The sequence below is a fragment of the Schistocerca cancellata genome, chromosome 4 (assembly GCF_023864275.1).
Source record: "Schistocerca cancellata isolate TAMUIC-IGC-003103 chromosome 4, iqSchCanc2.1, whole genome shotgun sequence".
NCBI classification, from domain to species: domain Eukaryota; kingdom Metazoa; phylum Arthropoda; class Insecta; order Orthoptera; family Acrididae; genus Schistocerca; species Schistocerca cancellata.
The window spans coordinates 639,169,971-639,185,727 of record NC_064629.1 but is presented as its reverse complement, the minus strand read 5'-3'; the positions used below and the strand labels follow the sequence as shown (position 1 = coordinate 639,185,727).

At 41.6% G+C, this 15,757-nt stretch overlaps 1 protein-coding gene across 2 annotated transcripts in view; it reads right to left on the bottom strand.

Annotated features, from left to right (window-relative positions):
• Positions 1–3,454: 3,454 nt before the first annotated feature.
• The window catches only part of LOC126183235 (MAM and LDL-receptor class A domain-containing protein 1-like), a 433,083-nt gene continuing 420,780 nt past the window's right edge, over positions 3,455–15,757 (bottom strand). For both annotated transcript variants that reach the window (XM_049925025.1, XM_049925024.1), the window contains exon 18: positions 3,455–5,415. In XM_049925025.1, the coding sequence (XP_049780982.1) occupies positions 5,366–5,415 (50 nt within the window). In that variant the 3' untranslated portion in view covers positions 3,455–5,365. The remainder of the gene's footprint in view (positions 5,416–15,757) is intronic.

Below are 15,757 nucleotides of genomic sequence, written 5' to 3'. Positions count from 1 at the left end.
TTATGCACATGAAGACCCTCAAATTCATTGAAAAGGCTAGGAAAAACCAAACAACTGTAGTTCACATCTTGTAACAGTGCAGCCACAAGCTGCAGCCATTGGGCATATCTTTTATGGGGCCTTTCAACACCTTTTGTATTCAGACTGTCGAGAGATTCTTGTGAAAAGGCCTTGGTAGGCAAGCAACTCAATATCATGTGTTTCGCCTACTTGGAGAGGATTTTTTAAGTGCAGGTACTCCTGCTGTTGATGTAAGTGGATTTTGGAGGTGTAGCATCCTACCAATCAATAGGGACATATTTACCAATTAGGATTTTGCAGCAGCTATAACCACAGAAGTTCACAATCCATCTGAATCTGCTACATGCCCACCAGTTGAGTACAGTCAGGCCTCACAGGTCTACAAGAAACTCATTCTGCTGAGACTGATAATGTATCTGCAGACCCTCAACCCAACACTGCACTTCCCACACTTTCTGGAGATGGCAGCAAGGCATTTACCATAGATTAGGGAGACCTCAACAATGGGTTTGTTCTTATCTCTCAAGATTCATTAAATCTTTGCACCTCATGTGCAGTTAATTCACCCATAAAGCCCAACACATCTGTTGTAGGCCCACTCTCCACGTGCAGCAGGCCACCCTCATTTGTTGTAAGCCATCATGATAATTGTCCCAATCCCAATAGTAAACATTAACAAATGACAAAATAAGCAAAAGAAAGGTTCAGTAGCAGTTTTAATTTCGACTCCTTACAAAATTGTTCCTGTAACAGCAAAAGCTGGAAGCAATGAGAGATTGGCTGAAGAAAATCAAAATACGAATAAAAAAGGAAGAAGTACAAAAACAAGAAGTTAATAAAGAAGAAAGAAGGTCAAGAAAAAGAAATCAAAAGTGTCAGAATGAATTTTGTTTCAAGGCTCTTACATCAATGACTGATTGCCTGTGTTGTGGGGACTTATTTTCAAAGTCCAGGGAAAATGAAGGCTGAATAAGGTGCTCAGACTGTCTAAATTGGACACACAAGGCTTGTGCCGGCTGTGAGGAAGAATACAATGAGTTCATCTTTGATCTCTGTAAATAAACTGTAAAAAGCAATATCCAAAGAAGTGTTGTGGAGAAATGTTAAAATGCATTTTTGATAAACAGTTTAATTCAACTTAGGACATAATTTTAAAATAAATTGTAAATTGTTAAATGTTTTTGTAGAATGATAAAGTTCCTATTATTCGAAAAAATACACATTTCACCAAAGGCAGTTAAACTGTTATGTTTTATATTGGGCACAGTGGTCACCCAGTGGCCATTTTACCATACTCAATAGGGAAAACTGGCCATTTTACAGAGTAAGTTCAAACTATTTTTTCACAAAAAGAAACTGAAATACAGTAAAAGTGAAAATTTTAACATAAACATAAATAATTAAGCTAACTAATGCCTAACTTTTATTTGTTTATATAAATTTTTACTTATTGGCAAAAACAAATCATTATGTTCCCTTAGTGTGGCAATATAGCCACCCTTCCCCTATCTGTAGCTGGAAGTGGTGTAGTTATCTCAGAAAACTTATTTTCAAGTGTTCTACATATTTACATGCACCAACAAATTTTTGATTTAACTTGCTAACCATTGGCAAGAAGTTATTCATGACATGGGCAAACTGTTCATACAATGACGAGAATACATTACAACAGCAAAAAATAATTAACATGGAGTAATGAAATATCAGGGATACATTTGTCTAGGCAACAGATTGAAGTGATTTACTCTGCAAGATCACAGGTTAATGTAAGCATTAGATAAGCCACTGAAAATGTAAAATGTTTGTACACTAATAACTGGTGTAACAGTCCAAATTGTTGAATGTCAGCATGCATACATACATGTGTTGTGTTGCACAAGTGTTGGATATCAATTTGGGGAATGGTGTTCCAAGCCTGTTACACTTGGTCGGTCAATGCAGGGACAGTTAATAATGGTTGTGAATTACATTAGAGTTGTAATTCTTCACGCTTTTCCGGCGATCTGTCGACATCTCAGATATTCGGGAATCCAGCCGATATACGCGTCGTTCTCGCACGATATTTGAACAGGTAGCACCTGAAGAAGACAGCGAGGCACACTGTCAAAATATCATGCGAGAACGACGCGAATATCCAGCTGGATTCTCGAATATCCAAGATATATTAGAGTTGTCGTCCTATGATCTCGATCGGAGACAGATCTGCTAATCGAGCAGGCGAAAGGCAACATGACGACACTCTGGAACACGTTGGGTTACAAAAGCAGTATGTCGGCAAGCGTTACCCTGTTGGGAAATACCTCACGGAGTGCTGTTCACGAACAGCAGCACAACAGGTTGAATCACCAGACTGACACAAATTTACAGTCTGGACGTATGGGATAACCGTGCAAGGGCTCCTGCTGTCATATGAAATTGCACCCAGACCATAATTCCAGGTGTATGTCCAGTGTATCTAGCGCACAAGACAGATTGGTTGCAGGCCCTCAACTGGCCGCCTCCTAACCGACACTTGCCGATCACTGTCACTGAGGCAGAATCAGCTTTCATCAGGAAACACAAAAGTCCTCCAACCTGTCTTCCCCTGAGCTTTCACTTGGTACCACTGAAGTCACATGTGGAGTTGGTTAGGGGCCAGTGGAATGCACATGACAGAGCATCAGGTTCAGAGCTGTCCTTGAAGTAACCGATTTGCAACAGATCATTGTTTCACTGTGGTGCCAACAGCTGCTCAAATTACTGCTGCAGATGGAGTACAGTGCACCAGAGCCACATGCTGAACACTGTGGTCTTCTTTCCTCTTGGTAGTGCCACATGGACAACCAGAGTCTGCAACCGTACATTCCTGTGAGCACCGTTGCCAGCAGTGATGTACAGTGGCTACATTCCTGCCAAGTTTTTCTGCAATATCACAGAAGGAACATCCAGCTTCTTGTAGCCTTATCACACGATATTGTTCAAACCAAGCAGGGTGTTGAAAATGGGATCTTGTCACCTTAAAGGCATTCCTAACTAACATCAACTCACCGTGTCCAATCTCAAAGGTAACTTACACTCACAACTGTTACAACATGTATTTAAAGCAAATCTGATTTGCATCCTCATAGTGGCACAGATAGCACCAATTTTATGAGACTGGCACAAAATCTGAGTAAACATAATCTTTTAGATGTAGAAAAATGCCTACCAACTTTTGTTTATGATGCCCAACTCCTTTTGGTTTTTCAATTATTTTCCCGTCAGTGTAGTTTCATTCTCAAATTGTAACAGTTCCTAGTCTATGATTGAAAAGCTGTGTATATTCAGTACTGCCCCTGTTTGTTTAGTTTTAGTATTAAGTTTTTTGATAATGCAGGTCCTCTTTTAATGAAACTGTAGTTAAGGTAACAGTTTTATTGATGTATGAAAATATTTTTTTAATGACAGACATTTATAAATGGGTTAGTATCACTTTTATACACAAAGACATACAGACATGATCATGAGTAAAGTGAAAATGATGATCACACAAAAAACATGCAGTAAATAATGACAACAATTTTTGTTTTCATGTTTCTTGTTGTAACTGATATAAACCAGGTATTACCAACACCTGCAACCAGAGTTTTGGCGTATTACAAAACTTGTTTGAAATGAACAAGTTAACTTAAAGTATTTCAAAAATTAATTACATCCATTCCAGGAAAACATCATCCATAATGATCTAGACTTCAGAATACAAAATAAAGAAGTTGTGAGGGTAGTTGTTACAAAATTTGAGGTGTCCATACAGATGAAAATTTAGACTGGAAAGCCCACATCCTCTGTCTCACTAACAAGTTAATTTATGCTTGCTTCACACAATGTGTAACAAATATTGTGTATAGTAGACAGTGTAGCAGAATCGTCTATTATGCTTACATCCATTCTGCTATTACAAATGGCCTCACTTTCTGGGGCCATGATACGACAAACCTAATCACCACTTTCACACCACAAAAACAAGCTGTTAGAATAATTACCAACAGTTCAAGGCTAACACCTTCAAGCACTTATTTCAACTGCTATATATTCTAGTCTTATCATGCCTCTAAATATAAAAAGTGTAACTGATACAAAAAGGTACATAGACAATTTCAAAACAAACTCAGATCTGCATTTGTATTATACAAAAATGTGCAATGACATCCATATAAAAAGAGTAAACAAGCATTAGCACAAAAACAAACAAACACTCAAGGTACTACATGGTATAACAAACTTCTGGCACAGATGAAATAAATAAAAAAAGTCTTCATTTAAGGAAGCAGTGTTCAAATTTTTAATGAGCAAGTGTTATTATAATGCAAACAAGTACTTGTGAAAACCTATTAGCAAATAATTAGATTCATGTACTATATGTCATTCACAAAATCAGTTGTATTTTCAATCAAGTGTTTGCTATAATCTGAATGAAAATTTTGAATAGAAATGTTACAACTACTATGTGTTTGTATGTGAATGTCAACTAAGTATTCCATGTAAAAATATTTTTCATTTCTGTATGTAATTAATCAAAGTTGTATGTGCAATTCTGAATGTGATATTGTGTAAGGTACTATGCACCATAGTATTATGTGGGGTACTGCACTTATTTGTGATTGTTTATTATCATACATATACAGTTAGAAGCTGAAAACACTTTTTTACATAACTTTTATAGGTACTTCTTGTCATGGAAGTCAGTCTCTTAGTTCAAAGTTTATATGAGAATGATATGTGTAAACGAAACATGTTCCAAGTTATGAAATTTAAAATATGTGTATGAATTTCAGAGGTAAATTAGTGTTCATCTTTACATTTATAGTCTTTTGGGAATATGTTTGAGGAAATGAAGTAGAGAAATATAATAAAAACACCACAATTAGAATGAAGGATCGTGGAAAATGATCTTGTGCAAACAAGTTTCGGGAAGTAAATTTTGAATACGTCTTACAGCTGTAAATATCTGAATATGAAAAGTATTGCTCTAATCTAGACAAACTCGACTGATTTCTCTTTATTTTGAAGGTCCCACAAAGAATGGATCTTCCTGTATTGGTATCACCACATTATGCAATTAAAATTAGTTTAATAGAACATCAGTGAGTTACAAATATGGTGTTGTCTGCACACTATTTTTATTCACCAGCTTTCACAGCAATCTTCTTTACAGATGGCATCTGATTTGATCTGCAAAGTCTTGGTTGTAATTCCTGGATCCTCTGTGAAGTACTGTCAATGTGTTTTCTGGAACATGTCTTATATTCTTCTCAAAGAACCATCTGTTGTTGTCTTATAGTTAATATTTTATGCAGGTGCATAAAACTGGACTGGCTAAAGCAGATTACAGATTTTCATTATCTTGGAGCTTTGTATCTGCAATGTCAGGTCGTGCTGAAAGAGGTAAATACAGGAAAATTGAATATAATATAACACTAATATAACATACTAAATTCTGCTTTTTTAGTTGTTTAGAAATATGAAGCATGATTTATGGGCAAAACTGTCTTTGGCATGTTGTTTTTGTGGTTTATTGGTTCTGAAATCCACAGAAAATGATAATTTTTGCTACAATTACTGTTTGGCACATTTTGATTTTTATTGTGTCCAGCACTAGATGATAAAATTCTCAGAAGGATGTACCGGGTGATCAAAAAGTCAGTATAAATTTGAAAACTGAATAAATCACGGAATAATGTAGATAGAGAGGTACAAATTGACACACATGCCTGGAATGACATGGGGTTTTATTAGAACCAAAAAAATACAAACGTTCAAAAAACATCCGACAGATGGCGCTTCATCTATGATGAAGAAGAAGAAGATGGCTATGATGAAGAAGAATAGCAATAATTAGCATAACAAAGTAAGACAAAGCAAAGATGATGTTCTTTACAGGAAATGGACAATATGTCTACCAACATTCCTCAACAATAGCAAAAAAAAAAAAAAAAAAAAAAAAAGATTGTGAGGGTAATGAAAAATGCCAACACCCGAAAATCATGCAAACCATTCTTTAAAGAACTGGGGATTCTACCCCTACCATGTACCTATATACTAGAAGTTGTAATGTTCCTAAAAAAAAGCATGCTACAAAATAGAAATGTATTTATTCAAATAAAATAAATCTGTACATGAACACCATACAAGGGCAAATAGTGACATACACAGACATCATTGTTATACCACACTGTGCAAGAAAGGTGTATATCACTCAGGTTCACATTTGTGTAGTAAGCTGCCAAGTAACCTAAAGGCCATAAACAAAATCCATAGCTTTAAAAAATCTGTAACATCATATCTCTTGGAAAACTGTTTTTACTCAGTAACACAGTATCTTGGAAAATAAGTTGGTTGTAACAATATAAAAATGTAATGTAACAATATAGCAATATAAAAATGTAACAATTTATAAATGTAATGTATACACCAATGTAACAGTATATTAATGTAATATCATTTTGTCCAACATCTAAGGTATGGTATATGTACCACAAAGATTCAGGACGTAAATAAATAAATAAATAGATAGCTGTAGTCGAGGAATAATGTTGTGAACAGCACTGTAAAGCATGTCCGGAGTTATGGTGAGGCATTGGCGTTGAATGTCTTTCAGCACCCCTAGAGATGTCAGTCGATTACAATACACTTGCAACTTCAGATAACCCCAAAGCCAATAATTGCACAAAAGTGGCGGCTGAGCACACGATCATCAGCAAACGACGCGCGCAAGTGATCTTTCACGCATCTAACAATACTTTTTTTTTGTTTTTGTTCTAATAAAACCCCATGTCATTCCAAGCATGTGTGTCAATTTTTACCTCTCTATCTACATTATCCCGGGGTTTATTAAGTTTTCAAAATTATACTGACTTTTTGATCACCCGGTACAATGGACTCAAGTTTCTATATTTGACCCTCAGTTCATATATGGGGAAGTGCACAAGCTGGCCACTTAAAGAGAAAATTTGGAAAAAGAGCAATGAGCTGTATAACAAATATATGACCCAGAAAGTCCTGTATACAAGCTCTTATACGCCATAATATTACGAAAGTGCACTTACTATTTCATTTTAACTGAAAAAATTGAAATATCTCAAAAACTACACATTGGATCAACAAAAGATATAATTTAAATTTGTTTGTCTAGGAGGGGGACATCCAATGATACCACACTGCACTCTCACCCTACTCCATGTGTGGGTGGCAGAGGGAAACTTTGAAATCTTCAGTGGGAACCCACATTTTTATAGCACATTACGAATCTATGGCAGAATCTACATATGTTTTGTCTAAAGAATTTTTTTCGTTTCGTAACAGATGGCACTGTAATCAGAGGAATAGAAATGGGTACACAATCATAATCTATGACGTGCTCCTCGATGGCCCTTGCGTATCCAATGGCACATGGGATCCCACCTCTATGCTGCGAGAGTAGGATAGGCCAGTGTTTCACAACTTCTAATTGGAAACCCCACTCACAACATTGTATCATCAGTGTGCTCCCTGCCGCCGTTGGATAAGCAGCTGCAGCAGCAAGTCGTATACTCCTAGCTCACTCATTTGTTACATAGTTTAATTCTCAATTTCTTTGCGCGTTTTTGGTACTTGCATTGTTTAATTCATAAATTTCGGGCGTATTATAGTATTTGAGAGTTGTAGCATCGTGTTTTAGTACCTGAATAGTGTAAATTCGCGTAGTCGTCTGTCTTCTGTTTTTGTTTTGAACGGCCAGTGTCGGTTGGTCACAGTCAGTGTGCTCCCTGCCGCCTTTGGATAAGCAGCTGCAGCAGCAAGTCGTATACTCCTAGCTCACTCATTTGTTACATAGTTTAATTCTTAATTTCTTTGCGTGTTTTTGGTACTTGCATTGTTTAATTCATAAATTTCGGGTGTATTATAGTATTTGAGAGTTGTAGCATCGCGTTTTAGTACCTGAATAGTGTAAAATCGCGTAGTCTCCTTCCGCCGCCGATCAGTGTGTCAGCAGTGCGCATGTAGCAGCATTTACTGCATTTACTAGGCAATCTTGTATTTTAATAACCGTTTAAATTTTGTGTCGATCCGTTTGCGCTCTCTGTAGATTAGTTCAGACATTCTTTGCACAACAGTTTTTAGCATGGATAGGGACTGCAACTGCTGTGTTCGGATGCAGGCTGAGTTGGCATCCCTTCGCTCCCAGCTTCAGGCAGTGTTGGCTTCGGTCACACAGCTTGAGGCTGTTGCCAATGGACATCACTGTGGGGTTCCGGATGGAGGTTTGTCGGGGATGACCAGCTCGTCCCACGCATCCCTTGATTGGACTACGACTGTGGTTGCCTGGGATACTGCCCACATTGAGGCTGATCCCTCACCTGTGGTAGAGTGGGAGGTCCTCTCAAGGTGTGGCAGGGGGCGAAAGACATTCCGGAGGGCTGAATGGAAGGCCTCTCCAGTTTGTCTGACGAACCGGTTTCAGGCTCTGTCTCAGGCTGATACTGATCTTCGGCCTGACATGGCTGCTTATCCTGTTCCAGAGGTTGCCCGTCAGTCTGCAAGATCCGGGCGGTCACAGAGAGTGGGCTTACTGGTAGTTGGGAGCTCCAACGTCAGGCGCATAATGGGGCCCCTTAGGGATATGGCAGCAAGAGAGAGGAAGGAAACCAATGTGCACTCCGTGTGCATACCGGGGGGAGTCATTCCAGATTTGGAAAGGGTTCTTCCGGATGCCATGAAGGGTACAGGGTGCTCCCATCTGCAGGTCTGCAGGTGGTCACTCATGTCGGCACCAAAGATGTGTGTCGCTATGGATCGGAGGAAATCCTCTCTGGCTTCCGGCCGCTATCTGATTTGGTGAAGACTGCCAGTCTCGCTAGTGGGATGAAAGCAGAGCTCACCATCTGCAGCATCGTCGACAGGACTGACTGCGGACCTTTGGTACAGAGCCGAGTGGAGGGTCTGAATCAAAGGTTGTGACGGTTCTGCGACGGTGTGGGCTGCAGATTCCTCGACTTGCGCCATAGGGTGGTGGGGTTTCGGGTTCCGCTGGATAGGTCAGGAGTCCACTACACGCAACAAGCGGCTACACGGGTAGCAGGGGTTGTGTGGCGTGGGCTGGGCGGTTTTTTAGGTTAGATGGCCTTGGGCAAGTACAGAAAGGGCAACAGCCTCAACGGGTGCGGGGCAAAGTCAGGACATTCGGGGACCAAGCAGCAATCGGTATTGTAATTGTAAACTGTCGAAGCTGCGTCGGTGAAGTACCGGAACTTCAAGTGTTGATAGAAAGCACCGAAGCTGAAATTGTTATAGGTACAGAAAGCTGGCTGAAGCCAGAGATAAATTCTGCCGAAATTTTTACAAAGGTACAGACGGTGTTTAGAAAGGATAGATTGCATGCACCCGGTGGTGGAGTGTTCGTCGCTGTTAGTAGTAGTTTATCCTGTAGTGAAGTAGAAGTGGATAGTTCCTGTGAATTATTATGGGTGGAGGTTACACTCAACAACCGAGCTAGGTTAATAATTGGCTCCTTTTACCGACCTCCCGACTCAGCAGCATTAGTGGCAGAACAACTGAGAGAAAATTTGGAATACATTTCACATAAATTTTCTCAGCATGTTATAGTCTTAGGTGGAGATTTCAATTTACCTGATATAGACTGGGACACTCAGATGTTTAGGGCGGGTGGTAGGGACAGAGCATCGAGTGACATTATACTGAGTGCACTATCCGAAAATTACCTCGAGCAATTAAACAGAGAACCGACTCGTGGAGATAACATCTTGGACCTACTGATAACAAACAGACACGAACTTTTCGACTCTGTATGTGCAGAACAGGGAATCAGTGATCATAAGGCCGTTGCAGCATCCCTGAATATGGAAGTTCATAGGAATATAAAAAAAGGGAGGAAGGTTTGTCTGTTTACCAAGAGTAATAGAAGGCAGATTTCAGACTACCTAACAGATCAAAGCGAAAATTTCTGTTCCGACACTGACAATGTTGAGTGTTTATGGAAAAAGTTCAAGGCAATCGTAAAATGCGTTTTAGACAGGTACGTGCCGAGTAAAACTGTGAGGGACGGGAAAAACCCACCGTGGTACAACAACAAAGTTAGGAATCTACTGCGAAAGCAAAGAGAGCTTCACTCCAAGTTTAAACGCAGCCAAAACCTCTCAGACAAACAGAAGCTAAACGTAAGGAGGACTATCCGTGAAGCGTTCAGTGAATTCGAAAGTAAAATTCTATGTAACGACTTGACAGAAAATCCTAGGAAGTTCTGGTCTTACGTTAAATCAGTAAGTGGCTCGAAACAGCATATCCAGACACTCCGGGATGATGAAGGCATTGAAACAGAGGATGACACGCGTAAAGCTGAAATACTAAACACCTTTTTCCAAAGCTGTTTCACAGAGGAAGACTGCATTGCAGTTCCTTCTCTAAATCCTCGCACAAACGAAAAAATGGCTTACATCGAAATAAGTGTCCAAGGAATAGAAAAGCAACTGGAATCACTCAACAGAGGAAAGTCCACTGGACCTGACGGGATACCAATTCGATTCTACACAGAGTACGCGAAAGAACTTGCCCCCCTTCTAACAGCCGTGTACCGCAAGTCTCTAGAGGAATGGAAGGTTCCAAATGATTGGAAAAGAGCACAGGTAGTCCCAGTCTTCAAGAAGGGTCATCGAGCAGATGCGCAAAACTATAGACCTATATCTCTGACGTCAATCTGTTGTAGAATTTTAGAACATGTTTTTAACTCGAGTATCATGTCGTTTTTGGAAACCCAGAATCTACTAAGTAGGAATCAACATGGATTCCGGAAACAGCGATCGTGTGAGACCCAACTCGCTTTATTTGTTCATGAGACCCAGAAAATATTAGATACAGGCTCCCAGGTAGATGCTATTTTTCTTGACTTCCGGAAGGCGTTCGATACAGTTCTGCACTGTCACCTGATAAACAAAATAAGAGTCTACGGAATATCAGACCAGCTGTGTGGCTGGATTGAGGAGTTTTTAGCAAACAGAACACAGCATGTTGTCATCAATGGAGAGACATCTACAGACGTTAAAGTAACCTCTGGCGTGCCACAGGGGAGTGTTATGGGACCATTGCTTTTCACAATATATACACTCCTGGAAATGGAAAAAAGAACACATTGACACCGGTGTGTCAGACCCACCATACTTGCTCCGGACACTGGACACTGCGAGAGGGCTGTACAAGCAATGATCACACGCACGGCACAGCGGACACACCAGGAACCGCGGTGTTGGCCGTCGAATGGCGCTAGCTGCGCAGCATTTGTGCACCGCCGCCGTCAGTGTCAGCCAGTTTGGCGTGGCATACGGGGCTCCGTCGCAGTCTTTAACACTGGTAGCATGCCGCGACAGCGTGGACGTGAACCGTATGTGCAGTTGACGGACTTTGAGCGAGGGCGTATAGTGGGCATGCGGGAGGCCGGGTGGACGTACCACCGAATTGCTCAACACGTGGGGCGTGAGGTCTCCACAGTACATCGATGTTGTCGCCAGTGGTCGGCGGAAGGTGCACGTGCCCGTCGACCTGGGACCGGACCGCAGCGACGCACGGATGCACGCCAAGACCGTAGGATCCTACGCAGTGCCGTAGGGGACCGCACCGCCACTTCCCAGCAAATTAGGGACACTGTTGCTCCCGGGGTATCGGCGAGGATCATTCGTAACCGCCTCCATGAAGCTGGGCTACGGTCCCGCACACCGTTAGGCCATCTTCCGCTCACGCCCCAACATCGTGCAGCCCACCTCCAGTGGTGTCGCGACAGGCGTGAATGGAGGGACGAATGGAGACGTGTCGTCTTCAGCGATGAGAGTCGCTTCTGCCTTGGTGCCAATGATGGTCGTATGCGTGTTTGGCGCCGTGCAGGTGAGCGCCACAATCAGGACTGCATACGACCGAGGCACACAGGGCCAACACCCGGCATCATGGTGTGGGGAGCGATCTCCTACACTGGCCGTACACCACTGGTGATCATCGAGGGGACACTGAATAGTGCACGGTACATCCAAACCGTCATCGAACCCATCGTTCTACCATTCCTAGACCGGCAAGGGAACTTGCTGTTCCAACAGGACAATGCACGTCCGCATGTATCCCGTGCCACCCAACGTGCTCTAGAAGGTGTAAGTCAACTACCCTGGCCAGCAAGATCTCCGGATCTGCCCCCATTGAGCATGTTTGGGACTGGATGAAGCGTCGTCTCACGCGGTCTGCACGTCCAGCACGAACGCTGGTCCAACTGAGGCGCCAGGTGGAAATGGCATGGCAAGCCGTTCCACAGGACTACATCCAGCATCTCTACGATCGTCTCCATGGGAGAATAGCAGCCTGCATTGCTGGGAAAGGTGGATATACACTGTACTAGTGCCGACATTGTGCATGCTCTGTTGCCTGTGTCTATGTGCCTGTGGTTCTGTCAGTGTGATCATGTGATGTATCTGACCCCAGGAATGTGTCAATAAAGTTTCCCCTTCCTGGGACAATGAATTCACGGTGTTCTTATTTCAATTTCCAGGAGTGTATAAATGACCTAGTAGATAGTGTCGGAAGTTCCATGCGGCTTTTCGCGGATGATGCTGTAGTATACAGAGAAGTTGCAGCATTAGAAAATTGCAGCTAAATGCAGGAAGATCTTCAACCGATAGGCACTTGGTGCAGGGAGTGGCAACTGACCCTTAACATAGACAAATGTAACGTATTGCGAATACATAGAAAGAAGGATCCTTTATTGTATGATTATATGATAGCGGAACAAACACTGGTAGCAGTTACTTCTGTAAAATATCTGGGAGTATGCGTGCGGAACGATTTGAAGTGGAATGATCATATAAAATTAATTGTTGGTAAGGCGGGTACCAGGTTGAGATTCATTGGGAGAGTCCTTAGAAAATGTAGTCCATCAACAAAGGAGGTGGCTTACAAAACACTCATTCGACCTATACTTGAGTATTGCTCATCAGTGTGGGATCCGTACCAGATCGGGTTGACGGAGGAGATAGAGAAGATCCAAAGAAGAGCGGCGCGTTTCGTCACAGGGTTATTTGGTAACCGTGATAGCGTTATGGAGATGTTTAACAAACTCAAGTGGCAGACTCTGCAAGATAGGCGCTCTGCATCGCGGTGTAGCTTGCTCGTCAGGTTTCGAGATGGTGCGTTTCTGGATGAGGTATCGAATATATTGCTTACCCCTACTTATACCTCCCGAGGAGATCACGAATGTAAAATTAGAGAGATTAGAGCGCGCACGGAGGCTTTCAGACAGTCGTTCTTCCCGCGAACCATACGCAAATGGAACAGGAAATGGAGGTAATGACAGTGGCACGTAAAGTGCCCTCCGCCACACACCGTTGGGTGGCTTGCGAAGTATAAATGTAGATGTAGATATAGATGTATTCCTCTGATGTATTGAACAGGGGACTACTTGACGTGTCACTGCAGCCATGGTTCGAGATGAACATTGCTCTACATTTCCCTTTGTTAAAATGTCGTACAACTGCAAACTTCAATACACTTAGTGATTCACTTTTCAAATGGCCATGCACAGGACAGAAGTATATCTGTGGGAATGTCAGCACAGGCATTTCTGATGCGGTCCACCATGTCCTCATGGCCTGTTGGCACTTGCTGGTACAACTTATCTTTTAAATATCCCCACAGAAAGAAATACGGCAACCTAGCAGGCCAATTAATAGGGACACTTTTGCCGACCTATTGACAAATGTAAACATGATCTAATACCTCCTGTGCTTCAATTGCATAATATGCTGGACAATCATCATGCTGAAACCAAATACGTTATCCAATGTCCAGGGCAATGGTCTGCAGTAGTGCTGGCAGTTCCTCTTCCAAAAATGTTTGATATCTGCGCCCATTCAATGTGCCACCAATAAAATGTGACAATGCAGTACTGTAACAATATTACCTACCAATATACAGGGATCATGGTGTAATTGCCGGGTGCTTATCTGCGAACTGTTGTGCACTGCCACTACTACAGCTGTTTCATTAGCTTCTTCTGTAACACATTTGCTTCATTTCCTTTTGTCGGTCTGCATGCTGCCATCAGACATAAAGGCATCCTAAACCGTGTAAAGGAATGAATGAGAGTGAGCTTTCTCTGGAAAACACTTGGCACACAAGGCAACAGCAGCCTCAACATTTCCCCTACAATTCTCTGTCAATCAGGCTCATTTCCAATTTTTTCTTCTGTAGTTGCAAAATTCATCATCCACTTACATGTCTGTTCTCTAAATGATAGGTAGGTGTGCAGGTAATAAACACAGTCCAAGTATAATGTTTATAGCTGTTGTCTACATTATACTTGATCTCTGGTCACAGTGTACTGCCTGTTGTGATACATCATAGTTCACTACATGAGCGCAGTGGCACATCAAGTAGTCCCCTGTTTGATATATCAGAGGAATACAATGCGGTAAATGGGGTTTCCAGTCAGAAGTTACGAAATACTGGCCTGTCTACACTCACAGCACGGAGGTGGGGGTCCTACGTGCCATTGGATATTCAAGAGCCATTGAGTGGCATGTCGTAAATTACGATTGTGTACCTGTTCCTATTCCCCCGATTACAGCACAATCTGTGGCCAAATGAAGAAAATGTTTCTGAAAAAACGTATGTAGATTTTGCTGTGGAATCAATCTCCACTAGAAAAAGGAGATTCCCACTAAAGATTTCAAAGTTGTATCCCGGCCCCCATGCATGGGGTGGGGTGGCAGGTCGAGTGTAGTATCATTGGAAAGCCCCTCCAAGACAAACAAATTGGAGTTATAACTTTTTTCAATCCGATGTGTACTTTTAGAGATATTTCAATGTCTTCAGTTAAAATGAACATTCTGTATATACAGTGAGTACTCTCTCATAACATTATGGTACTCAAGAGCTCATACATAAAGAATATTATGGCAGTGACAGCCAGTGATAAACACCTTCTAAATAAAGACATAGATTAACATGCAACATGAGGAAAGGAAAATTATTACAGAACACAGCAAAATATCAAACTGACAGTATGTGCTCCAGATGGAGCAGGCAAAAGGGTTCTTAACCCGTCAGTACACGCAGGTGGTCTGTCAGACCAAGGAGAATATTTTCACATTAATGCAATGTCTGAAAGTTGTTTCCAAGATGCTATCTTCTCAGTACCTTTAAGTGAGTGTAATAGGAGTCGTTTGGTATGGTGTATCTGCTATTTCAACAATAGCACTTCCGGTTAGCTCACAACAAAGAGTTATAGGGTCTCACAGGCTAGCCACGTGTACTTGTGTCAGTTTATTGTTAGCTCCACCAAGGTTATTCACGTGCGTGCATATTTGTGGTATCTACTTAGTTTAGTGGTAGAACAGATTTTTTCGTGCTTTGTATCTTATTTTAGTGTGTTGTAAGTGTTGTAACTGCATCATGGCTTATTCTTACGAGGCACAGGAGGAGATAATTAGGAACTTGATTGAAGAAGTAATGGCTGAAAGTGACGCGGGTGATTCTGAAGATGGAGAAATCGACTTTGAAAAAATCCAGGACCCAGAGTGGAAAAGTGATTCTGGCACCGAACAAAAAGCGTCGAGTGATGAATCAGAAGACAGTGATTGTGGTGCCGACAGTGATGTGTTTGTTGGTAAAGACAGAACAGCATAGAACTCACATGCTCTGCCAAAGAACTCCCGCACACATTGTCATATCACCATAACTCATTTACAAGGTA